Source organism: Pongo pygmaeus, chromosome 9 (assembly GCF_028885625.2).
Source record: "Pongo pygmaeus isolate AG05252 chromosome 9, NHGRI_mPonPyg2-v2.0_pri, whole genome shotgun sequence".
In the NCBI taxonomy this organism is placed as follows: Eukaryota; Metazoa; Chordata; class Mammalia; order Primates; family Hominidae; genus Pongo; species Pongo pygmaeus.
The window spans coordinates 18,027,966-18,054,251 of NC_072382.2; the positions used below are offsets into that span (position 1 = coordinate 18,027,966).

At 50.1% G+C, this 26,286-nt stretch overlaps 2 protein-coding genes across 12 annotated transcripts in view; one reads left to right on the forward strand and one right to left on the reverse strand.

Moving 5' to 3' along the window:
* The first annotated feature begins 4,413 nt into the window (after positions 1-4,413).
* Positions 4,414-8,780, forward strand: PRG3 (proteoglycan 3, pro eosinophil major basic protein 2). The gene is made up of 6 exons (XM_054438339.1): positions 4,414-4,450; positions 4,783-4,916; positions 5,741-6,054; positions 6,736-6,867; positions 7,711-7,822; positions 8,641-8,780. Exons 2-6 carry the CDS (start codon positions 4,856-4,858, stop codon positions 8,697-8,699), a joined length of 678 nt encoding a protein of 225 aa, XP_054294314.1. The 5' UTR covers positions 4,414-4,450; positions 4,783-4,855; the 3' UTR covers positions 8,700-8,780.
* A 2,894-nt stretch (positions 8,781-11,674) lies between these two features.
* Positions 11,675-26,286, reverse strand: part of P2RX3 (purinergic receptor P2X 3) — a 38,580-nt gene continuing 23,968 nt past the window's right edge. For 4 of the 11 annotated variants that reach the window (XM_063670909.1, XM_054438341.2, XM_063670908.1 and 1 more), the window contains 5 exons: positions 18,006-18,099; positions 17,671-17,736; positions 17,323-17,538; positions 16,671-16,748; positions 11,681-16,225 (listed from right to left, as the gene is read on the reverse strand). In XM_063670909.1, coding sequence (XP_063526979.1) covers positions 16,112-16,225; positions 16,671-16,748; positions 17,323-17,538; positions 17,671-17,736; positions 18,006-18,099 — 568 coding nt within the window. In that variant the 3' untranslated portion in view covers positions 11,681-16,111. Of the gene's footprint in view, positions 16,226-16,670; positions 16,749-17,322; positions 17,539-17,670; positions 17,737-18,005; positions 18,100-26,286 lie in introns of all 11 variants that reach the window. The other 7 variants (XM_054438346.1, XM_063670911.1, XM_054438344.1 and 4 more) reach the window with 4 other exon arrangements.

Genomic DNA, 26,286 nt, shown 5'->3' on the forward strand with positions numbered 1-26,286 from the left:
GAACACATTGTACATTCATTGAAAAATTTTTCTTGGCCAGGCACGGTGGCTCATGCCTGTAATCCCAGCACTTTGGGAGGCCGAGACAGGCGGATCACCTGAGGTCGGGAGTTTGAGACCTGCCTGACCAACATGGAGAAACCCCGTCTCTACTAAAAATACAAAAAAATTAGCTGGGTGTGGTGGCACATGCCTGTAATCCCAGCTACTCAGGAGGTTGAGGCAGGAGAATCGCTTGAACCTGGGAGGCGAAGGTTGCAGTGAGCTGAAATCGTGCCATTGCACTCCAGCCTGGGCAACAAGAGCGAAACTCCATCTCAAAAGAAAGAAAGAGATTTTTTCTTTTTCTTAAAAAGTAAAAATCATGAAATAAGGGGACTGGGCTAATATTCCAAAATATGGGTTTGTGTGTGCATTTTCCTCTCCAGTAAGATACTAACTAAGCTCTGTGAAACTGTTTATCAATGATTCTTTATCATTGAATCCTTGGAGTTCCTTACACTGTGCAGAGCACAGAGTAGGGGCTAAATCAACAGTGCACTCATTGCTTTTTCACAGACAAGGGCCACCCTCACTCAACCCATGTGCCAGGCATAGTTCTGAGAACTTTGCTTAAGCTGATCTCACTAGAGGCAAGTCTTGTCATTAGCCTTAGTCTACAGATGAGAAAGCTGAGGCAGAGAGGGGCTGACCCTGGAACTTGTGATTTCATTATACATCACCCTACACTGCCTCTCAAGATGGTAAGGCCTACCGTCTGCATAATGAGGGGATGGACTGAATCTTGGAACAAGAGGCAGAGTTTGAAACCCCTATGAACACAAATGCAAACATTAAGCCAGAGGCTTGGGGTTCCATGGATGCTGAAAGCAATGTTGGCATCATTGGCTAGATTATCTGGGGGTAACACATCTGGGTGTGTCAAAGAAAGCAAAGATTTGGGAGTCAGACAGACTAGGATCTGATGTATCATTTGTTACTAGTTGTGCAAACTTGGATAAGTCATTTGACTTCTCTGAGCTTTTGTAGTACATACATAGACTAGAGATGGCAATACCCAATTTGTAGGATGACTTTTAAGGATTAAGCAGTTGTTAAGTAACAGATGTAAAAACCTTAATGAAGCATGGTGTCTGGTCCATGGAAGACCTTCAAAAATGTTTTTTCTTGTTTTAAATCAGACAGAAAATGTCACTGAGGTCATTGGAATATCTTTGCCCAGGGTTTATATACAGTGAAAACAGGGTCGACGTGAAAGAGGGAATGGTCTGTTCAGGAGGGAGGTTGATGAGAGGAGGCTAGAGAAACACAGCTATCCGGTGGATAAGGAGCTGGGAGCCTACGGTTCAGGCCTGTCTCTACTTTCTCTGTGACCTCGGGCAACTTGTTTAAAGTCTCTGAGATGTCGTTTCTCCATCTGTAAAATGAAACAACGAGGCCGGGCATGGTGGCTCCCGCCTGTAATCCCAGCACTTTGGGAGGCCAAGGAGGGTAGATCACCTGAGGTCAGGAGTTCAAGACCAGCCTGGCCAACATGGTGAAACCCCGTCTCTACAAAAATAAAAAAATTATCTGGGCATGATGGCAGGTGCCTCTAATCCCAGCTACTCGGGAGGCTGAGGTGAGAGAATTGCTTGAACCTGGGAGGCGGATGTTGTAGTGAGCCGAGATCATGCCATTGCACTCCAGCCTAGGTGACAGAGCAAGATTCTGTCTCAATAAAAAAAAAAGAAAAAAGAAAAGAAAAAGAAACAATGAGTGAGTGTGAGGCTCATGGTGGTATTGGTTCCTGAGACTAGCCAACCTTATTGGTCATCCCAGCCACCAAGTGAAATGGTACCCCTGGCTTGGGCCAATGGATGAGGAAGAATAATGGCAAATGGGGGTCTATGCCTCCACCCTCCACCACTAGGGAAGTCTCAAGCTTGAAATCCAGTGACCAGGTTTTTAGGTCCTGGACCTGGCCAGTCCTCCTACAGTCAAGTAGGTAAGTGGAGGGTTTGGTCCGTTGGGCTACGGAGATAGTGATCGAGGCCGTTACTCTGCAATCAGACTCAGAAATGGCCTCTCAGTTACTTCTCCATTTGTGGGTCTCTTGGGAGAGCAGAGGAGAGGAAGGAATTTAGGTCTTCTCACCCTCTGGGTTGCCTGTCCCTGCTCCCTGAGCCATGGAGGGCTGGGGTGGAATATGGGGAATAAATCTGTACTTTTTTTTTTTTTTTTTTTTTTTTGAGACAGAGTCTCGCTCTGTCGCCCAGGCTGGAGTGCAGTGGCGTGATCTCTGCTCACAGCAGCATCTGCCTCCCAGGTTCAAGTTACTCTTCCACCTCAGTCTCCTGAGTAGCTGGGATTACAGATGCCTGCCACCACACCCGGCTGATTTTTGTATTTTTAGTAGAGACAGGGTTTCACTGTGTTGGGCAAGCTGGTCTCAAACACCTGACCTCAGGTGATCCACCCGCACATGCCTCCCAAAGTGCTGGAATTACAGGCATGAGCCACCGTGCCTGGTCCTACAAATCTGCACATTTTAATTGACAAGGGTCACCCTCCACTCATGTGCCAGGCATAGTTCTGAGAAGCGTCCCACAAGGATGCCTCTGAGTTCACCCTGACAAGTCCACTAGCTCTTGGCAAAGACATCTGGCAAATTCAAGGTTTGAGACATGCTGGCCTCTCTTTAACGTGCTGGAAATTTGTCTAGAGCTTGGTCAGTTAAAATTTTGATGTTTTGTTTTGCATTAATTTCAATTTTTAAGAAATATTGCATTAAAATGTTATTTATCTTGAATAGTGAGTTTCTTAGTGTCCCCTTAATTTCTTAGTGTACCTGAGTTGAGAGCCTCCCCTGCCTGATTCTAGTCCAGACCGTGGGGTGACAGAAGACTGGTGGGAGATGGGAGGTGAGGAGGGGAGTTTTGGGTGGAGAGGATGATCTACAGAGTTCTGGAGAGACTCTGTGTGGAGCTTTTCATGCTGCCTGTTTGCCAGCCCTGAAGCTATGCCTTGAGGTTAGACAAGGTGGCATATTCTAGATCAGAGATCCTCAACTGGGGCCATTTTTCTCCCCAGAGGACATTTGGAAACATGTGGAGACATTTTTGATCATCTGCGGGGGTGGGGAGAGGTGCTACTGACATCTGGTGGGTAGAGACCAGAGGGGCCATTAAACTTTCTAAAACGCCCAGGACAGCCGCTCCATAATAAAGAGTTATTTGACCTCACATATTAATAGCACAAAGTTGAGGAACCTTGATCTAGATCCACAGCACAGAAGAAAGGATGTAGATTTTTCACACATTAAAGATGAGAAAGCTCGCGCCTGTAATCCCTGTGACTCAGGAGGCTGTGGCAGGAGGATTACTTGAGCCCAGGAATTCGGGGTTACAGTGAGCTATCATCGCAGCACTGCACTCCAGCCTGGGTGACAGAGCAAGATTTTGTCTCTTAAAAAAAAAAAAAAAAGATGAGGACAGGCGTGGTGGCTCATGCCTGTAATCCCAGCACTTTGGGAGGCTGAAGTGGGTGGATCATGAGGTCAGGAGTTCAAGACCAGCCTGGCCAGCATAGTGAAACCCTGTCTCTACTAAAAATACAAAAAATTAGCCAGCTACTCGGGAGGCTGAGGCAGGAAAATCGCTTGAACCCGGGAGGTGGAGCTTGCAGTGAGCCAAAATCTTGCCATTGCACTCCAGCCTGGGTGACAGAGCAAGACTCCGTCTCAAAAAGAAAAAAAAAAAAAAAAAAAAAAGATGAGAAAGAGGAAGGGAGAGAAAAAAGAGAGAGAGGAAAGAAAGAGAGAAGGTTTTGGACTCAAAAAGCCTTAGAAATTCCAGTTCTTCCACTTCCCATGGAACCTTGGCAAGTTGCCTTCTCTCTTTCTCTGAATCTCACATTTTGCCTCTGTGAAGTAGGGGTGGTGCCTGGTGGAGATGAGGTGGAGATGAGGGTGAGGGGTGTGTTGCACACAATGCCCCTAGGATGGGTGAGAGCTTGGGAGCACTGAGCCTCCCTTTCCCCTCTTATTGCCTCTCCCCATTGTCTCCCACCAGCTCCCTGGGATCTCCACTTCACTCCCTGGGATTCCACCAGCAGGAGGCTACTCCTGGAGTTAAGGCGTGTTGTTCAGACTGGGGCATTTTAGGAGGCATAAATAATAATTATGCCTGGACAATGGACATAACATCTAGGGCCTTCTGAAGCAAACCAGGATGTGGGGTACCCAAACAAGGCAGTAGGCCCCAGGAGGCAGGTCCCTGCAGTCCCAGCAGAGAGCAGGGCACAGGGTTGAGAAGACTGAGCAAACTTCGTTATCAGCTCCTTTGTCCCCCACTCTGGCCTGGAGCAATCATTCTGGCCTCTTCCCACTTCCCCAAAAACCCAGTATAAAGGCTGCTTCTGGGCCCTGAAGCCAGAGGCACTGAGAGTGGAGGTCTCAGACTCTTGGAAGGTGAGTTCTTTTCTGGCTGCCCAGACAGGACCAGTGTAGGCCCTGGGAAGAAGCAGCACCTCATAGGGCAAACACGTAGGAGGCCTGTGCTTAGGAACATCATAGCTAAGCAGACCTGTCCCCGCAGGGGCAGGAGTCTAGGCTAAGGGTGATACTGGACAGCAGCAATGTAGACTGGAAGACAAATGAAATTTTGTAACTGAGTTATCCCTCCCACCATTCCTTTTCTATACTCTCCAGCTCAGGATCTGTTCATGGCAAGAGGAGAAAGCAATCTTGTTTGCTCTTTAATCAAACAATTAAACAAACATTCCCTCTATACTATGTGCCAGGGGCTATACTAGACACACAAAGACAGCCCCAAGAAGGAAGGTGGAGTAGTGTCCTCGCTAAAAGACAGTAGACATGCAACGCCTCTTGCTCCTGCCTGCTCTCCTGCTGGGAACAGTTTCTGCTCTTCATTTGGGTAAGTCTCTCCCTTGCCTCCTTATCCGTCTTTCTCTTTTTTCCTTTTTCCTACACTCCCCTCCCCCGGCTTTTATTTGCACTCATGAGGCCAGGACCACAGCCTTCCCTCTTTAGCTGATACAGCTCATCTCCGGTAAGATATCACTTGGACTCAGAACTGTAACCTGGAACTTTCTCTTTTTTTGTTTGATTTTGTTTTGTTTTTTGTTTTTTGTTTTTTGTTTTGTTTTGAGACGGAGTCTCACTCTGTTGCCCAGGCTGGAGTGCAGTGGCGCGATCTCGGCTCACCACAACCTCCGCCTCCCGGGTTCAAGCAATTCTTCTGCCTCAGCCTCCCGAGTAGCTGGGACTACAGGCACATGCCACCACGCCTGGCTAATCTTTGTATTTTTAGTAGAGATGGGGTTTCACCATATTTGTCAGGCTGGTCTCAAACTCCTAACCTTGTGATTCACCTGCCTCGGCCTCCCAAAGTGCTGGGATTACAGGCGTGAGCCACCGCACCCGGCCAACTGTAACCTGAACTTTCAGAAGGAAAAACCACCTACCTGTTAAGATGAAGGGCTGGTGACTGCTCCAGGCTTCTCACACGTGCTTTCTCCCACCTTCAAAACACACACTCGTGGTGTCGGCCAGAAGTCAGGTTCTTGTCCATTTGTGGGTGTGACCCGAGAGATCTCTCCTTACTTAACACCAAGGAAATCCTCCAGTCTTGTCTTCAGGTGGAATTCCTAGGAAAGCTCAAGTGAGGCTGCTGGAGCTGTCCACGGTGCTGGAACAAGGAAGCTCTTGACCTGATGGCAGGTTACCTCTTCTTCCCAGAGAATGATGTCCCCCATCTGGAGAGCCTAGAGACACAGGCAGACCTAGGCCAGGATCTGGATAGTTCAAAGGAGCAGGAGAGAGACTTGGCTCTGACTGAGGAGGTGATTCAGGCAGAGGGAGAGGAGGTCAAGGCTTCTGCCTGTCAAGACACCTTTGAGGATGAGGAAGCCATGGAGTCGGACCCAGCTGCCTTAGACAAGGGCTTTCAGTGCCCCAGGGAAGAAGACATTGTTGAAGTGCAGGGAAGTCCAAGGTGCAAGACCTGCCACTACCTATTGGTGCGGACTCCTACAACGTTTGCAAAAGCTCAGGTAAGTAGTAGGGAGGCTACTGCGGAGGACCTGGGGGAGAAGAGAGTACATTCAGGCTTCTGTTCCCTATTCATTTAGGCTAGTGGTTCTCAAATCCTCGCATGCATCAGAATCACTTGGAGGTGTTGTTAAAACACAGATTTCTGGGCCTCACCTGCACAACTTCTGATTTAGGAGGGCTGAGGTGAAGCCTGAGAATTTGCATTTACAAAAAATCCCCAGGTGATGATGATATTGTTGGTCTGGGGAGAACCACTGATTTAAACAAAAGGCTTTGGTGTTAGAAACACCTGTGTTAAATTCTGGTTCTGCCTTTTATTAGCTGTGTTACCTGGGCAAGTTGCTTTGCCTTTCAGAGCTTTAGCACCTTCATTTGTAAAACGAATATATATAGCACCAACTTCTTAGAGTTGTGGTGAGCATTAAGTGAGATAATACATGAAAAGTGTTTGGAATAGTCACTGGGCTGTAATAAACTCTCAATAAGTGGTGGTTATAATTATTATGAGTATTATTATTTCCTGCAGGATTGTCCTGACAGCTAATTAAGAAGCAAAATATAGGATTAAGGGAGGCAAGTAGGTTTATTTTTGACCTGAAAAGGGATGCTGGGCTCTTGCCTGGAGAATCAGAAACTTGAAATAAATGAGAAGGAATTCTCTACTTTGTTTCTGTCTGCAGAATGTCTGCAGGAGATGCTACAGAGGCAACCTTGTCTCCATCCACAACTTCAACTTCAACTATCGCATTCAGTGCTGCACTAGCACAGTCAACCAAGCCCAGGTCTGGATTGGAGGCATCCTCAGGGGCTGGGTAAGTCAGGGGCCAAATCTTGGGTGCAGTAAGTTCTTTCTGAATGTGTTAAAGTAGCACCTGATGGTGCCAAGCCTCAGGCCAGCAGCTAAGGTTTCCTTAATGTGGCAGGCAATGATGTGCTGGAGATGGCTTGTACTGGCTCAGGAGAACTGACGGTGCACATCTCTTCCCAACTCCATGCTCAGTGACTACATGCTTGCAGCTTGACGTCAGCCGTGGTGGGAGTATTTACACAAAGGAAATTGGCAATTGCTACACATCAGGGCTCCTTTCTACTCCCCATCCTCCCACCCACCCCAAGAGCTGGTATAAACATTTACCAGCATACCACTGGAGTCACGAGACAGAGTCCAGGCCCAGCTTAGTCACTTAGAAAGCTAGCTAAATAGGTTTCTTGGAGCCTTGGTTTTTTAAAATCGCTGAAATGGAGACCTTGTTCTCTCAGGGTGGTTCTGGAATTGTGGGTGAATAAGTGGCATTATATTTGGTACGGTCCGTAGATCAGCAGTATGGTCCATAGATCAGCTGTACCACCATCACCTGGGAGCTTGTTAGAACTGCAGAATCTTAGACCACACTGCAGACCTCTTGAATCAGAACCTGCATTTTAACAAGATCCCCAGGAGATAACGTACGCACAGTAAAGTTTGAGAAGCCTGCTCTGTGTGATGGCTGAGAGAGATGGTTGCTCTTCCTGTCATTGCCTGGAAATTCTTAGGAATGGCTCTCTAGGGTGTCTGGTTCCTGGCCGGGTAGGCAGTGAGAGAAGTCAACAGGGGGTATTCTTTGAGGTCCTGGATCTGAACTTCTGCCCTCTGACCTAGCCTGTCACTTCTCTAGTTCCTGTGGAAGCGGTTTTGCTGGACTGATGGAAGCCACTGGAATTTTGCATACTGGTCCCCAGGGCAACCTAGGAATGGGCGAGGCTGCTGTGTGGCCCTATGCACCAAAGGTGAGGCAGAAGGGCACCAGGGCAGGGAGAAGGGATAGTAAAGTGGATTCTTAATGCTACCCCTTTGAGCTGCCTGAACACACCTGCCTAAACTCAGACCCTCCCGCTGACTGAAGAACCAAAGTCCTGTGTGTAAGGAGGGCTGAGACATAGGGAATGCTCAAAGCAAAACCAGGTGATAGGAGTTCTGGAGACAGGGGGGTGGGCTGGATGGTGTGTGTGTGTGGGAAAATTCTTTGCCTCCTTTGATATGAGGGCAATAAATTCGAACAACAGATATGACCAATGAGAGTAGCGGAAGTGGATATAAGGTGTGGATGAGAGAAAAGGAAGGATGGGGGAATTAGGGATGGCTGAGAGACAAGATGCCTGCCTCCAACAGCAGATGTGGGCAGCAGCATGGGTGCCAGAGGTGAGTTTAGTATAGTGGCTATGACCATATGTGCTGGAGCAAGACTGCTGTAGTTCACATCCCAGCGCTGCCACTTGCCAACTGAGATACAGGCACGTTGTTTATCTCCACTAAGCCCCCGTTTCCTCATCTGTGAAATGGGGATGATGACAGCACCCACCTCTTGGAGTCATGGTAAGGATTAAATGCAATAGTCCACCTAAGTCCATCTAATGCAGTTAGCACACAGCCTAGCTAGCAGTAAGAGCTCAGCAAATGTGAGCCAGTAGGGATGCGGGGCAAGCACACAGCTGGCAGATGATGATGGCCATCGATGGGGACATAGGGGGCCCATGAGGAGGGAAAGAGGTGAAGCCCAGGCCAGACCCCGCAGGGCGGTGGGCTTCACTGTGCTCTCTGCTGCTAGGAGGTTATTGGCGACGAGCTCGATGCAAAAAGAAACTGCCCTTCGTCTGCTCCTTCTAAGCCAGCGGCACGGAGACCCTGCCAGCAGCCTCCTCCGGTCCCCCAACCTCTCCTGCTCATAAATCCAGACTTCCCACAGCATTTCCTGACTCTCGTTTCTTTATTGCTCACTTTGGGGGATTACCCCAGTTCGGAAAAATCCTGGAAGCATTCACTCTCGGGAAAGTGGGCGACGGCCGAGTAGGGCGGCCCGGTGGGGGCTGGCGGCGGAGAGGGCGGCGGAGCGGGACCTGGGGCGGCCTGAAGGCTTCCCTGGGCGTGGGGTAGGGAAGGGGGGATGGGGCGGGGGTGTGGGTGGTGGGAGTAGAGGTGGTGGAGATGGTGGTGGGGATGGGAGTAGGGGTGGGGGTGGGAGGTGGGGGGATGGGAGTAGGGGTGGGGGTGGGAGGTGGGGGGATGGGAGTAGGGATGAGGGTGGGAGGTGGGGGCATGGGAGTAGGGATGAGGGTGGGAGGTGGGGGATTGGGAGTAGGGGTGGGGTGGGAAGTGGGGGGATGGGAGTAGGGATGAGGGTGGGAGGTGGGGGGATGGGAGTAGGGGTGGGGTGGGAAGTGGGGGGATGGGAGTAGGGATGAGGGTGGGAGGTGGGGGGATGGGAGTAGGGGTGGGGTGGGAAGTGGGGGGAAGGGAGTAGGGATGAGGGTGGGAGCTGGGGGGATGGGAGTAGGGGTAGGGTTGGTGGAGGCGAAGGGTTGGGAGTAGGGGTGGGGGAGATGGTGGTGGGAATGGGAGTAGGGTTGGGAGTGGGAGGTGGGGGGTTGGGAGTAGGGGTGGGGGTGGGAGGTGGGGGGTTGGGAGTAGGGTTGGGAGTGGGAGGTGGGGGGATGGGAGTAGAGGCAGGGGGATGGGAGTAGGGATGGTGTGGTGCAGGTGAGGGGTTGGGAGTAGGGTTAGGGGTGGGAGGTGGGGGGGATGGGAGTAGGGATGGTGTGGTGCAGGTGAGGGGTTGGGAGTAGGGTTAGGGGTGGGAGGTGGGGGGGATGGGAGTAGGGATGGTGTGGTGCAGGTGAGGGGTTGGGAGTGGGGTTAGGGGTGGGAGGTGGGGGGGGTGGGAGTAGGGATGGTGTGGTGCAGGTGAGGGGTTGGGAGTAGGGGTGGGGGTGGGAGGTGGGGGGATGGAAGTAGGGATGGGTGTGGTGCAGGTGAGGGGTTGGGAGTAGGGGTAAGGATTGGGGGGTGGGGGTGGGAGTAGAGGTGGTGGAGGTGGTGGTGGGGATGGGAGTAGGGGTGGGGGTGGGAGGTGGGGGGATGGGAGTAGGGTTGGGTGTGGTGGAGGGTGGGGTTGGGAGTATGGGTAAGGACTGGGGGAGTGAGGGGTGGGAGCTCAGTTGGTGTGGAGTGCTTTGCTGGTCCTCTTGCTGTGTTTGGATTCAGTATGTGGTGCAGGGTGGGGTGGCTTTCCAAAAAGGTGATGGAGCTGTTTCAAGAGTTGGTGTGGAACACTGAGGTCCCACCTAGGGGACAACACCAGGAAGTGGGGAGAAAGCAGTCTTGTCTTGGGGCAGACTGCTCCTCTGGCCCTATGCTTTTCTGGCTTCTGATAATGGCCCCCAATTTTATTTCCAGCCACCTCTGTGAGTCCCCAGCCTCCTCTGAGGCATGTTCCCCATCCATTCCCAGGAGGGTGGTGGTCCTCCCCTTCCTTCCTCCTGGCCTACCTCTGTAGAGGGGCCACATCCTTAGGAGGGAGCGACTTCTCCCCAGCAGGGCTCTGGGCACAAGCCAGGGTGTCTGGTAGTTCCCATTCCCAGTTGTGCAGCCCCAGGCCTCTGTGTCTCTCCATCCCCCACTTTCTCAGACCCTGGGGACATTGAGAGAGATTATTGTTGTTGCTATTAACTTTGTCACAGATGAGGTACTGGGCTCCAGGAAGGATGTAGAGTTGATGAAGTAGGAAACTCAGACCTGAGACTGGGTATCAAGAGGGTAGAGAGCCCTGGATTGTGGGGGGCAGAGGGGGTGGGGAGAGAGAGACTTCTTGGGAGTGTGTTTCCACATGGGGCCCAGGGAGAATACAAAAGTATTTCTGTGTGTGCACATGTACACGTGTGCATATATATCTTGGTGTGTACATGAGTCAGTGTTTGTATACATGTGTATACCTGTATATGTGTGAATTTGTATATGTAAATGTGCATAAATCTGTGAGTCAGTATGAATTTGCATGTTGAGTATGCATATGTTTATATATCTCTGTGTATTTATGGATATGTCTGTCTGCATACACCTGTGAATGCATATGTCTGCATAGCTTTGCAGCCTTATGTTCCCAAATCTCTCTGTGTATGCATATGTGTCTTCCTCTGTGTCTTTGACCGGTATGTATGTGGGTGGGTATATGTCTCAGTGTGTGTCTGAGCATACCTGCATACAGGACTATGTTTGTGTGTTTGTGTATATCTGTACCAGCATCTGATGGGATATGGTTTCAGGAGTGAAAAGAACTTTTCCCAGATTTGCTGTGTTTCTAAGGGTGCTAAAGTCGAGGGGACAGGACAGAGAGCCCTGGGGAAAGTGGGTGATGGAGAAAGCACAGAGATGAGGCCCTTCAACATGGGCAGGCCTCTGGCAACAGGAGAATGGGTACTGGCATTGCCAGGGACTTTATCCATGCTGGGCCCCAGGGACTGTCTCTACGTAAAAAGGCCTGTCCTCAGTAGAGGGGTCTGTCCAACAGCCATGGATGGAAATTGGGTCAGGCAGCTCCTAATTACAGCATGTCAAGTGGTCCTTCTCCCCAAGGGCATGGAAGGGGAGCTACCTGGGAGTAGGGCCCCACACAGATCTGCACACTACACACTACAATAGTCCCTTTTTTTTTTTTTTTAACTTTTATTTTAGGTTCATGGGTACATGTGCAGGTTTGTTATACAGGTAAACTCATATCACGGCGGTTTATTTGTTGTTCAGATTGTTTCATCACCCAGGTACTAAGCCTACTACCCAATTTTTTTTTTTTTTTTTTTTTTTTTTTTGAGACAGAGTCTCACTCTGTCGCCCAGGCTGGAGTGCAGTCGCACAATCTCGGCTCACTGCAAGCTCCGCCTACCTGGTTCACGCCATTCTCCTGCCTCAGCCTCCAGAGTAGCTGAGACTACAGGCACCCGCCACCACACCCGGCTAATTTTTTGTATTTTTAGTAGAGATGGGGTTTCACCATGTTAGCCAGGATGGTCTCAATCTCCTGACCTCTTGATCCGCCCGCCTTGGCCTCCCAAAGTGCTGGGATTACAGGTGTGAGCCACCGCACCTGGCCTACCCAATATTTTTCTGCTCTTCCCCCTCCTCCTACCCTTCACCCTCAAGGAGCCCCCAGTGTCTGTTGTTCCTTTCTTTGTGTTCATGAGTTCTCATCCTTTAGCCCCTACTTATAAGTGAAAACATGAAGTATTTGGTTTTCTGTTTCTGCTTCAGTTTGCTAAGGATAATGGTCTCTAGCTCCACCCATGTTCCCAAAAAAGACATGATCTCGTCCTTTTTATGACTGTATCGTATTCCATGGTGTATATGTACCACATTTTCTTTTTCTAATTTGTTATTGATGGGCATTTAGGCTTATTCCATGTCTTTGCTATTGTGAATAATGCTGCAATAAACATTCTCGTGCCTGTGTCTTCATGGTATAATGATTTATGTTCCTCTGGGGATACACCCAGTAATAGGATTGCTGGGTCCAGTGGTAGTTCTGTTCTTAGCTCTTTGAGGAATCGCCATGCTGCTTTCTACAATGGCTGAACTAATTTACACCCCCACCAAGGGAGCACATGTTCCCCTTTCTCCACAACCTCACCAGCATCTGTTATTTTTTGACTTTTTAGTAATAGCTATTCTGACTGGTGAGATGGTATCTCATTGTAGTTTTGATTTGCATTTCTCTAATGATCAGTGATACTGAGCTTTTCTTTTTTATATGAATAAGCCCATTCTTTCTCTTTTTTTCCTATTGGAGAGTCATGCTTTAGAATAAGCCCATTTTTGATGCTATGCTTCTAGAAGAACAGTGTTGTCTGTCTGGGGGTGGGAAGGACAGGCAATAAAGGAAGTTCTGTGCACGTGGTCTGGGGATTGGTATTTCAGCTGAATGCCAAGTCCTTTGTATCAACCTCTACTTATCTTCCTGATGGAGAATGAACTTTAGCCAAATCCAGTAGCCCAACATCCTGCCAGTCAAAACCAGGGGTAGAGGTAGGGAGGGGAAAGAAGAGGGGCTAAGACTCCTCCAGACTGAAGCTTACTTGAGGCAGACCGGGGTAGATAAGATGTCCCTCAAATCTCCAGCATGATCTAGCATTAGGCCTCAATGTCAACTCTTATATTTTCATTCCTTTGGCTGATTAAGGCCTTCAAGTCTTGAATAACCCCTGATTAAAAAGGAAATACTCTTGAGAGAAGAAATTCCCCAGAATGTTATCTATTAATACCCCTGGAAGGCTGATTGGCAGCTTGCTGAGAACAAGGTTTTGTGAGAAGGAACACAGAAGGGAAGGATGTGTGGAATTGTCAGTGGAAATGGTGGGAGTGGGGTGGGAGGGGGAGAAGAGAAGCTATTAAAATGGAGATAACAAAGCAGAGCCAGGGCTGTGCTCACTATTTGCTCTTCCTAGACACCCAAGAGGACTAGGACTTTCCCCGTATCCTTACAGTAAAGCTGGGCTCTGCAGCACACTGCTGAATCCTGCCAATGGAAAGTGGCTGGAGGTGAAGTAAGCCCACTCCAGGCCTGGTCTTCAGATTACCCCCTGTGATCCTCCAGTTTTCACTTTCCCTGTGACAGTGACTTGGGAGTCCAAGTGTCTCAGATGGCACAGCTACCAGATGGAGGGGGCTGTCTGACCTACTTTGCTGTATTAAACCTTGCGATTTTACTTGTTACTGCAGCAAAACCTGTATTACCTGAACGAACACACATAGAAAAAAAGGTACTAACAACTTTCTGGATTTTCCCCAGATAGAGCATAGAAGTCATGATCTCAGACTCCAGAGCCATTAAGTTCTAGGTTCAAATCCCAGTTCTCCTATTTCAGTTTCTTTATTTTAGTATGCATCTGTTTCTTCTTCTGTAAAGTGGGGGTTGAGTTAGACAATCCCCATCACTCATTTGGTCCATTGCCTGCCAGTAGTAAGTAATCAATGTTGGCTTTTATGCTGAATGATTAAAGAGGCAATGTAGTGTTAGGAATGGGCATAGGTTCCAGATCTCATTTCCATGTACTGTAAATTTCTTTTTCTATCAAATAGGGTTAATAACAAACCATAGCAGACCCACCAGGGTTGGTGTGAGGGTCCATGTGATTATGTTGGTGATTGTGCTGAGTAAACCATAATGCAACAGAGACAAGGTAGCTGTTTTTATCACCACTGATATTAACCCTACATCTAGCACACAGAAGCGGTAACTTAGTTCAGATATGGGGAGGACAACCTCAGGCTCACACACACTTGCTGGCCAGCTCCAGAGGGGTGGAGGCACCTGCAGGAGGACCATCTCCACTGGGTAAAAGGGAGGGGTTGTGGGGAAGGTCCCCTCAGGACACCACTGCCTCCATCTCCCCATTAGAGAGAATCCCTGTGACCCCAGCCTCCCAAGAGCTGAATTCCCCAGGGATGCCTGGCGGACTCCCAGGTGGAGAATGTGGTGCTGACTTCACTGATGTCTCTGCTGGAGAAGCATAGTCTGGTCAGATCTCCAGGCACTGCCCAATTCCCAAGGCTGACCCTGGGGAGATATGCCCCACCATCCTGGGCATGGGGCTGTGGGTTAGGGCAGAGTGAGGGAAGGGGTGTTGAGCTTTATGTGGGGTGGGTCTTACCTCTTCTCCCCCTGGGGCGGGGGGTCATTGGGCAAGGCCTTTGCAAGTACCTACCATTTGAGCCTCCTGAACTACTCCTGAAGCTGTCCCTTCCCCACTTCCTGTGCCTTGTGTTGAGGGGCCGCCCTCCATCTACAGTTGAGCTGGTGCTGCTAAGACCTCATGATCATGCCCACTCCGACTGCCAGATGCAGATTTATCATGAAGCTATTGAAACATTCTTTAGGCTCATTCACTCGCATGAGCCCCTTCTAATACCTAATTTTGTATTCTTTCTAAAGAGATGTCCCCAAATTGTATATGCTTAGGATTCACAAAACCTGGGTCTGCCCCAGAGCCCTGCCCTGGGGCAATTTCTGGGTCTCTCACTGTAAGAGAGGACAGAAAGGGGATAGAGGATGTCTGGGTCAATGGACCCAGCTTCCTGTTCTTGCCTCCTTCCCTGAAGGGCCAGGACATGTGGGTTCCTTTTTGGCCACGAACTGTGGCACTGAACCAGTCATTTTCCCTTTCTGGCCTCAGTTTGCTCATCTGTAAGCAAGAGGGTTAGATAAGATGGTTTCTAAGGCCCCTTTAGCTTCTAACCTTAGAAAACGGGGCACCTTATCAAGAGCCTATGGGGACAGGCCTGGCCGACCCAGCTGAGCAGCTCACAAGATACCAGGCCTCACTGGAGCCTTTTCACCGATGTTGTAAATGAGGACTGCTGAACTCCTGGAACAAGGTCCCAGCCCATGACAGGACCCCAGGTCCGGGAATCAAATCCCCAGAGTGAGGGGGCCCAGATGTGTGTGGATGTGGGGTCCCAGAGAAGAACAAGAATGACCCCTTCCCTGGTTTGGGGAGACAGCTGTGGGGGGTGATGAGGAAAAATTTACTGACAGCCATGCCTTCTGTTTCCTTCTAAATTTGGGACGCACCCAAGTCAGAGATGGGGTCCCTCATCACTGTCTAACCAGTCTCCCTAAAAATGCAACCTTTGTTGCTGGGAAAGGCATGGGGCTAACTCTTTATTAACCGAATCACGGTCAGGGTGGAGGCGGCTGAAGCAGCAGGGCTGATGGACCCTGGGAGTTCATTCTTCTCTCATGGGGTGTGGGCGATGGAGTTAGTCAGACGGACGTTCAAATCCCAGCTCTCTCACATCTTGGCTATCTGGCCTGGGGCAAATGACTCAGTCTCTCTGAGCCTTGGTTTATCTTCAAAACAAGGGAAACTAATATCTACCTCATAGGATTATTCTAAGGATTAAATGAGATAAGGTGTGTGAAAGTGCCTGGCACTTGGTAGGCCCTTGTGGCCATCTGTCCTACATTATCATCTCTACTCTTTGGGAAAGAGATGGCTCAGGTGCTCCTGCCCCAGGGGTCCTAGGAAGCAGATGGGGCCAGGCAAGGAGTTAAGGTGAGATTGGGGTCTCAGTAGGGAGCACTGCTTGTCTGCTGGAGCAGTGGGAGGCCCAGACACCTGGGTCGCAGCTATGTTCATGGAGTGAGCAGCAGAAACGAGAGCCCCTCTTCCCTCCCATGCCCCCTTGCTCAGGCAGGCTCCTCTGTGGGGAGGCCTGGAGCCTTTGTGAGTGTGGGGCCCTGGAAAGAGGCCCTAGTGGCCTATGGAGAAGGCCCCCGAATCAGTGGACTGCTTCTCCGCTGTGGTCTGGTCGCTGGGGTACACTGGGTTGGTCAAAGCAGCGATTTTCAGTGTAGTCTCATTTACCTGCAGGCGAAAGAGCTGGTGTTGTCGAGTTCTGACTATGGGCAATGTCCTCTTTTGTGACCCCATTTGACGGACTCAGCAGTGGGCGCCCATGACCTAGTCATGAGGGGAGCCAGGACATCTGTGTAATCCCAAGGCCCCTCCCATGTACCCCGAGGGCAAACAGAAACCCCATTCATCCCATGGCCTCCCCTAGTCCTGCCCCAGAAATGGAGAGGGGAGGTTACGGGGTGGGGACCATGACAGAGATGACCCACAGAACCCCCAAGATTCTCTGCAGAGCCCAGTCTTGGCCAAGCCTTCCCTTTTCTGGACCCCAAATATTCACTGAGGCCTGGTGAACCCCCCTTCAGAAGGCCTCAGAAGGGGAGCCACTGAGAGTCCCTGACCCTGCCTGCCCTGCCCCCTCTCCCTTTTATCCAAGGGTGCCCCTCCCCCAACTCACCTCCTCAAACTTCTTGGCTTTGTACTGGTCGGCCCCCTTGAGGAAGTTGAGCAGGATGATGTCACAGAGAACAGTTCCCTGGAGGAGGAGAGGCAGGGCAGGCTCCGAGGGGTGCCCTGGGGTGGGTGGGATCAGGGTGGCAGGAAGTGGTGGGCTCGGGCAGCACCCCCAAGCTGCCTAAACAGTGGCAGGACATTTCATTCTTGCAACAAACTTTTGGGATAGTGCTATGGTTTGAATGTCCTCACCCAAACTCGTGCTGAAACTTAATCCCCAGTGTGGCAGTATTGACAAGTGGGGCCTTTAAGAGGTGATTGGACCCTGCGGGCTCTGCCCTCATGGATGGATTAATCCGTTCATGGATGCATGGATTAATGGATTAATGGGCTATCCTGGGAGGGGAGCTGGTGGCTTTATAAGAAGAGGAAGAGAGATCCAAGCTAGCATGTTAGCAGACTGCAGGCCAGGGTGGGGAGCAGTCCCCCAGGGAGGCCTGACTGATGTTCCCTCTTAGAAAAATGCCCAGGGACTTAGCAGGATGTTTCAGGGCTGCCTTCCCAGCTCCTAGGGCTGACCCAGGCCACAGCTGCACAGAGAGAGGACTGCGTGGGGTGGAAGGGTGGAAGTCCCTGAAGGCAGGCTATGTGCCCACCATGCCACGTGGGCTCTGTTCCTCATTATGGCATCTCAGGTCTGCAGAAACCCAGAGCCTCCTCCCCCAGCTATACGGTGAGAAACCGGAACTCTGTAACAGGTGGAGCCTCCTGAAAACGGAGAGGCTGCTTCCGGAGGTAACGAGCTCTCCATGACTGGAGACGTTCCAGCCAGGGCTGACGCAGCAGGGTGGTGGCCAAGGAGACTGAAGCACCTAGCAAGTGGGGGTAGGGGTTTTACATTCTAGGCAGAGGCAGAGTTCTGCCCCCATCACTCCCCTGCCTGCTGGTACCAGTCCGGGCCCCACTCTGACTGGCCCGTCAGAGCGTGGAGGGGCTGAACTCACCACTCCCACAGAAGTGAAGGCCGCCACAGAGCTGATGATGGTGGGGATGATGTTGAACTTGCCAGCCTGTGTGCACAAAGACCAAGGCGAGTGGGCAGAGGGCCCATGGGATGGGGGTGAGGCCCGAGGCTGCAGGTGGAGCCAGAAGGGTTCTTGGTGGATCAGCAGGTCCCTCCCCTTCACAGCACAGGTGAATTGATGGGAGAGTGACCCACTCAGGGTGTCAAAGCTGGCCAGCAGCAGACCCCTGCCCCCCAGAGGAGCTTCTTCAGAACCCGAGAGGTGGTCTGGGCTGCCTCCCCTGTCCGCCCCATCTGCCTGGCCCAGGGACTCACATTCCCGTATACCAGCACGTCGAAGCGGATGCCAAAAGCCTTCAGGAGGGTGCGGTACTCACTGCCATTCTCCATTTTGTAGTACTTGGCAAACCTGGGGGTCAGAGGCAGAGATGGGTCCCTCTGTGGGATCCTGTCTGTCCTGCCTGAACCTTCTGGGTGCTCCAGAGCCCTGTGTCTTCGCTCACTGAAGCAACCCTTACCAACTGTTTGCTGAGACACCTGCCACGCTCCTCCCCGTGTGGTTAGCTGACCCCTCACACAAGCATCATCTTGGGGGCTTGTTATAAAAGCAGATTCCTGAGCTCCACCCTGAACCCACAGAATCAGCATCTCTGTGGGTGCAGCCCAAGAACTTGCCTTTTATTTATTTTTATATTTTTGAGACAGAGTCTCATTCTGTCGCCCAGACTGCAGTGCAGTGGTGCGATCTCGGCTCACTGAAACCTCTGCCTTCCGGGTTCAAGTGATTCTCCTGCCTCAGCTTCCGGAGTAGCTGGGATTACAGGCACGCGCCACCATCCCTGGCTAATTTTTGTATTTTTAGTAGAGACGGGGTTTCATTGTGTTGGCCAGCCAGTCTGGTCTCGAACTCCTGACCTCAAGTGATCCACCTGCCTCGGCCTCCCAAACTGCTTGGATTATAGGGGTGAGCCACCGCGTCTGGCCAGCACTTACCTTTTAAATAATTTCCATCAGTGATTCTGATGTGTTAGAAAGTTTGAGCCACTGCTAGACTCCAAGCTTCTTCAGTTCCATTTGTCTGGGTCTCCCAGAGCCCAGCTCACTCTGCTTATTTGGGCTCAAAGCCTGGCTCTGCCGCTTACTGACTATGCAACGTTGGGCCAGTTACTTAACATCTCTGAGACTCAATTTCCTCATTTGTGGGTGGGAATAATATACAAAAGTCCTGCTTCATAAGGCTGACATGAGCATTGAGTGAAACCACACACGTCAGGGGTGTAGACAGTGCCTGGAACACAGTAAGCACTCAGGAAACCCATTGTTATTGTTTACATTTATAGAGCAGTTTCGAAAGGTGCTTTCAGACTACTCGTCTCATTTCACCCTTGCAACAAATCTTTGGGATAGTGCTATGGTTTGAATGTCCTCATCCAAAACTCATGTCGAAACTTAATCCCCAATGTGGCAGTATTGACAGGTGGGGCCTTTAAGAGGCGATTGGACCCTGCGGGCTCTGCCCTCATGGATGGATTAATCCATTCATGGATTAATGGATTAATGGGCTATCATGGGAGGGGAACTGGTGGGTTTGTAAGAAGAGGAAGAGAGATCTGAGCTAGCACGTTAGCACACTCAGCCCCCTCTCCATGTGACACCCTGCGCCCGAGACTGCAGTCCCCACAAGTAGGAAGACTCACCAGATGCGTCTGGCTCCACAACCTTGGACTTCTCAGCCTCTATACATGAAGAAATAAATTCCTTTTCTTTGTCAATTACCCAGATTCAGGTATTTTGTAGAAGCAATGGAAAGTGGATGATTATAGATAGGCATGCGATTGCTCTGTTTTTCAAATGAGGCTCTGAGAGGGTAAGGTGACTTGTCTGGGGTTACCCAGAGCTGGTGCTGAGTTCACCAGCTGGTGAGCTCAGCACTAGATTTGCCCAAGTCGAAGACTTTGACCCCTGCACCTTCTCTGCCTTGGCTCCTGGGTGCCATGAACTGTGCTGGGGACTTAGGAAAATGATCCCATTTCATTCTCACCACAAACAGGGGTTAGTGTTCAATACAGAGACGTGAGTGTTCAGACCCCCATTTTGCAGATGCCTATGGTGGGGAGGAGATTTGCCTGTGGTTTCACAGTTAGTGAAGTGCTGGATTTGGGATTCAAATCGCATCAGTCTTTTGGCTTCTAAAGCCAGTGCACTTTCTGCTGTGTGGCTCTGCCCATCACGGGCCAAACTCTAACATTAGGAAAGTGTCATCTCTTTGGGCTACTGTCCTACAGCTGTAAAATGGGTTCCTGATGCCAGTAACCTTGGAAAGTAGTGAGGATTAAGTGAAATCACAGGAGCGAAAGGGCCCAGAAAGCTCCTTAGCCTTGTCGGGTCGACATTGTTCCCTCTCAGTGTCTCTAGTCCCCACAGATTCCCAGGCCTCTTCCACCAGGGGTCTGAGAAACTGATTCCCTGAAAGTGTTCAATGATTGACGTGATGCTGCTGACAGGGATATTTGCATCTGAACCTGTACAACAGAGAGAAGGAAATGCTCAGCCCAAGTGAATCAATCAATGAGGGATTACAGGCATGGCAGGAAGATAACTTGTGATGGGGAAGGAAAACGTCTGCCACTATCTGCTCTGGCTGCCATCTGGCAGTGGGGCATTCTGGAATTAGGCAGAAATGAATCTAAATCCTGGCTCCACCACTTGTTAATGTGGCCTCTGGTGTTCCTGAGCCTTCAGGGTGTCCATTTCCATGTCTATAAGCACAGGTGTGCTCATGGCCTGCTAGAAGGTCTGTTGGTGAGACAGGGTAAACGCGGACACCATTGAGATTCTTGTGTTCGAGATTCTGTCTGCTCCTCCACAGCCATTCTCTGTCCCTTCTGTGCCCAGCTCTGGGCCCTGAGAGCCTGGTCTGCAAAGACCGCTTTGCCCTCCGCTTCCAGGTGGGTTCAGCCAATGGAAGGCGCTGACAGGAGATCAGAGGGCAGGGAAAAAGAAAGGCCAGGGCATTGAGGTGGCTGGGCAGCCTCGGCTTTTGTTCAGGTTCTGGGAATTGCTCCTCCCCTCACTCCTGCCAGCCTAGGTGGTAGCAGCTTGGCCTCACTGCCAGCACAGAGGCCCTTCACTGGCCTGGTTAGTTCCCTTCCCTTTACCTGGAATGCACCTTTGTGTATAGTCTCTTTATTCAGTCACCCCTGTGAGACCACCCACTGTTTCCCCTCAGATTACCTACCCAGACCACTCCCACTTTACAGAGGAGCAAGCTCAGTCCTAGAGAGCTTTATCTGGGTCAGGAGGGAGCACAGGAGAATGGGTGACACATTTTCTATCTCTGCCTATGCGTGGGCACGAGCAGAGCTGGTGTGCCTGAGTGATATACCTGTTGCTCGAGTAAGGCTGAGAACGACTCAGTGAAAAAAAGGTTTCCAGGGGAGCCTGACCTGGGAAGGTGTTTCCTTGTGGGATGTGCAGCTGAGGGAGAGGCAGGGAAGGCAAGGGGATCCCAAGAAAGAGTAAGACCCAGAGTAAGAATGAGAGTGGCCCTGGGAAGGCAGCAGAAAGAAGTGCAACCACTTAGCCGGAAGAGGGCTTGGAGGTCAGGGAAAGAGGGGAGGGGCTAAACCAGCTTTAAAATGATGCTAAGTTCAAGTCTAGGTGGTGGAGGAAGGCAGCCTCACAACCAAGGCAAAACAGAATGAATTCAAGGTGCAGCAAAAGGAGGATAATAGGATGGACACAAGAGAGGACGTCATTTCTATAAAGATGACAGGGTCTAAGAACATAATTCTCCAAGGAGGACTCTCAGGATATTTTAAAGAAGTCTGCAAAAGAAGTATCTGGAATGGGCAGAAGGCTCCAGGAGGTCCTTATAGGTCCTTGTAGACCATCACTGTCTCCATGTCCACTGTTATAGAGCACAACAATATAGGCAGTTCCTTAATATAAGCGTCTCCACTAATCTCATGAAGACTATACTGTTGTTGACCCATTGTACAGATGAGGAGACAGGTGAGAAGATAACTTGCCGGAGCTGGGATTCTAATCCATACTGATGCCTCTAAAGTTCATGCTCATGCCCCTTGAACTGTCCTGCCTCTGAGCTCTCGAAGGCTGTTAAGGATAACGCAGCCGTTGTGCAAGATCTCAAAGCCTTCTAAATACTGTATTCTGTCTCACATCACTGGAGAATTTAAGGCCCTTGTCTCAGAGATGTGTCTCCTCATGCCCATGGGTAGTGGGCAGGGGTGAGACGGTGGATCACAGAGGTTTGGGGCAGGGCAGAGGCTGGGCCTGTGATCCTGAAATCTTTACTGCCGGCCAAAGGCTGCAACCATGAAAACGGCTCTGACAGTGACATCAACTTGGAGAACAAAAAGTCGTATCCTGGGCACTGCCGTTCAAAGTGAGGGCTGGCTAAATTTATCCTGGGAAGGAATGTGAAGGGAACAGGGAGAAAAATCAAAGCGGACTTGGTTTTTCTCCAGCACCTGCCTTCCAAGAGGCAATAAGCATGGTAAGATCATTATCTCACCAACCACCCACCCTCTGAGGAGGGTTGGCAGAGACTGGTTCTCTTTCCGGGTGGAGGGAGGAGGAACAGAGCTCAGGGAGTGTGGGCCCAGGCTGCAGACAGAGGGGGTAACCCAGAAGTCCCAGCTTCTGCACTCTCCTGTGGCCGATGGGGATCACAGAATCTGCCCACCCCTGTGACAGAGACAGCTCACTGGTCACCAGGGTCTGGTTATCTCCTCTCTTTGCAGCTGATTAGACCACATTTCCCAGTCCCCTGCATTTAGCTGGGGCCCCATGACTAGTTTTTGCCGATGAAATGTGAATGGCCGTGAGGTTTGTTACCTCTGGACTGAGGTGGTTTAGAGCAGTGTACCTTCTACATCTTCCCTTTCCTCACCTGATGGTCAGTTGCTCAGGAGTCAGGAGAGGACTCTGAGGCTCTAGAGAGACTGAGTCAAGATGGCAGGAGCCTAGATCCCTGAATGACTGCAGGGAGCTCCTCACCCCCGCTGGCCCACAGTGCACTGTGTCATAGGCAAGAAATCAACCTTCACGTTAAGCCACTGAAATGAGTGGTTTGTTTGTCATAGCAACTAGCAATACTAACCCTGACTGTTACAAACTCCCAGAATGTCATGGCTGAGAGATGTAATTTGCCAAGGGACAAAGGAAGAGCTGAAGTTGGGGAGTTACTCAGGATTAGACAGAGAGCACAGTCCCATGATGCTGTATCCCAGGAGTAAACCCTCTAAGGAGGCCCTAGGGGATCTGGGTGTGGTGCTATGGCTGTTGTGAATTAGCTTCTTGATCTTGGGAAAGTCATTCGACTTCTCTGAGCTTTTTACTTCAACTGAAAAATTGGAGGAAATAGAGCTCTGAGGAGGATGAGTTGAGAGAGTGTCCATATATAGTCAGTGCTTAAAACACATCCCTTTCTTATCCTAGCATAAAGATAAAATGAAACAATATCTACATTTACTTTAATCATTACACTCTCCTGGCTCCTGCAGATAATGATATTAGTAATAATAACAGCCAACATCTACTGAGTACTCCTCTGTGACCCGACACTGTGCTAAGTGCTTATGCTTATTAGCTCATTTAATGCTCACAACCACCCCATTGCATTTAAGTACTGTTGCTATTCCCGTGTCGCAGCTGAGGAATCAAGATCAGAGAGATGAAGCAACTTGTCTAAGGTCACAAAACCAACAGTGAGTGAAGCTGGGATTCGAACCCAGGCAGTCCAGCTGTCGGACCCACACTCTTAGCCAGCGTTCCGCTCTGTTCTTTTGTTGCTTGATTTCTGTTGGGTCATAACTAATTTCATTCTCCAGCTGGGGCATCTTTTTGCATTTGCTAGGTGGGTCTCCATACCCAGAGTCACTGGCTGGGAGCAGAACAGGAAGCTTGGGGGGCCATGCAGTGTCAGGACAGAAGGACCCTGCAGCCTCCTCATCCAAAAAGGGGAATGGCTCAGCTACATACACCATGCCCAAGCCTTGATTTTCCTCAAGTCCTCTGGTTCTTACCAGATCACTTTTGTTTTTTTTGGTTAGGATTGGGGTTGGTGAGAATGACAGCACCATTCGATACCTTGGCCCCTCCCGACCTGGCCCAGTCCACCTGCTTTATCTGCAGGCTCTTCTCCCTGCCACATGCTCAAGTTCCAGCCACACCAGACTACCCGCCTTCCTGCATTTCCTGAACACATCCCACAGACACAGACGTCTATGCTTTTGCCCATGCTGTTCCTCTCGCCTCTCTTTTCCACCTTGCAGACTCCTATTCATCCATTAGGGCCCAGCTCAGATGCCCTCTCATTCTTTCAGCATTCAACAAATATTTGGAGCACACCTGCTCTGTGTCAGATACTGTTCCAGGTACTGCTGATACCTTGCCAAGCTCTGCTTCATGAGAGGAAGAGAAATACTAATTAACCACACAAGCCCATAAGTAGCTAAAATCGGACATAACGAAGGGTTGGGAAGGAGAGGAGTACCATTCTATCAGCACAGTTAGATGTCTAACCTAGGCTGGAGGTTAGGCAAGGCTTCATGTGAAAGCGACCCTGAAACTAGAAATACCATTTAAACCAGCAATCCCGTTACTGGGTATATACCCAAAGGAATATAAATCATTCTATTATAAAGATACATGCATGCATGTTTATTGCAGCACTGTTCACAATAGCAAACACATGGAATCAACCCAAATGCCCATCAATGATAGATTGGATAAAGAAAATGTGGTATATATACCATGGAATACTATGCAGCCATGAAAAGGAATGAGATCATCATCTTTGCAGGGATATAGATGAAGCTGGAAGCCATCATCCTCAGCAAACTAACACAAGAACAGAAAACCAAACATTGCATGTTATCATTCATAAGTGGGAGCTGAACAATGAGAACACATGGACACAGGGAGGGGAACAACACACACTGGGGCCTGTTGGGGGTGCAGGGGGAAGGAGAGCATCAGGATAAATAGCTAATGCATGCGGGGCTTAATACCTAAGTGATGGGTTTATCTTGCGGCAAACTACCACGGCACACGTTTACCTATGTAACAAACCTGCACGTCCTGCACATGTATCCCAGAACTTAAACTTAAAAAAAAAAAGAAAGTGACCCTCAAGCTGGGGCTTGAAGGATGGAGAGTTAAAAGGGCAAGAAGGCCAGAGGTGGGGGCCGCTTTCCTGGCTGAGGGAACTGCAGGCCTTCTCATGGGAAAGAACGTGGTGTTTCTGAAGCAGCTGGAAGAGGGTTGGTGGGCTGGTGGGTAGAGGCAGATGGAACTGGCAGCAGCTGGGTCCACACGCTCCAGCCGGCAGCCGGTTGTGTGCATCTCTTCCCAATTCCACGTTTAGTGACTTCACCCTGGTAGCTTGAAATTGACCATCCTGGAGTATTTACCTCACAGAAATCCAGCCAATGCTACAAACCAGGGGCATGAGCTGAGGTTGGGACATCCCCCAGGGCTGCCTTTTCTCTCTCCATTAGAATTCAGGCCTCTACTACAGTATCTGCCACACCAGACTATATAGCTAATAATTTGGACTACGGACTATGAGCCATATCTCGCTGTTTCTTTTTTTTTTTTTTTTTTTTTTTTTTTTAGATAGTCTCGCTCTGTCACCAGGCTGGAGTACACAGTGGAGCGATCTCTGCTCACTGCATCCTCCGCCTGCCAGGTTCAAGTGATTCTCCTGCCTCAGCCTCCCAAGTAGCTGGGATTACAGGTGTGCGCCACCATGCCCAGCTAATTTTTTGTATATTTTTTTTAGTAGAGACAGGGTTTCACCATGTTGGCCAGGATGGTCTCCATCCTGACCTTGTGATCCGCTCACCTCGGCCTCCCAAAGTGCTGGAATTACAGGAATGAGCCACCCCGCCTGGCCTCATAGCTCACTGTTTCTGTTTGCCCAAAGGCCTAATGCTCACAGTAGGGGGTTGAGTAAATGCTTGCTAGAAGAATAAATAATTTCTGAGATTCTTGACATCTCAAAGATTGAGTTTAGGTAGGTTGTCCTCGGGGCTCCCTCCTGCTGCCGCTGGTTTCTCCAAATGCTCCTGATTCTGCAGGTGGAGCTAGTATAAGGTGGTAACAGCAGGCTGCTTCGCTCCCCAGCAGAACAGTTAGATTTGGCAGCTAGCTAGGTGGGAAAGTGGGTGCCACTGGTGGGAGCCAGCCTCTCGATAGGGGCAATGGGGGAAAGAGTAGGAAAATATATGTGGGACAGTTACTCCTGTTAAGCACTAGGCTAGAGGCTTCCACATCTGTTGTTTCATTTAGGCCTCACAACAGCTGAACGAGGTAGCTGGCGGCTTACGCACTTTGAAATGAGATAGTCCTGGGCCTGAATCCCGGCTGTGCCACCTAGTTTATGTGACCTTGGGCGAATTACCTCTCTGAGTCTGTTTTTCCATCTGTAAAATGGAGATGAGAGCAGTAGCTGTAGGGTCGCCTAGAGGATTAAAGGACTATGGAATGTGAAGGCTGAGCACAGTACCTAGCACACAGCTTTCTCTTAATATTGTGTACTGGTCATCAAGCAACAAGCCTGATTTTA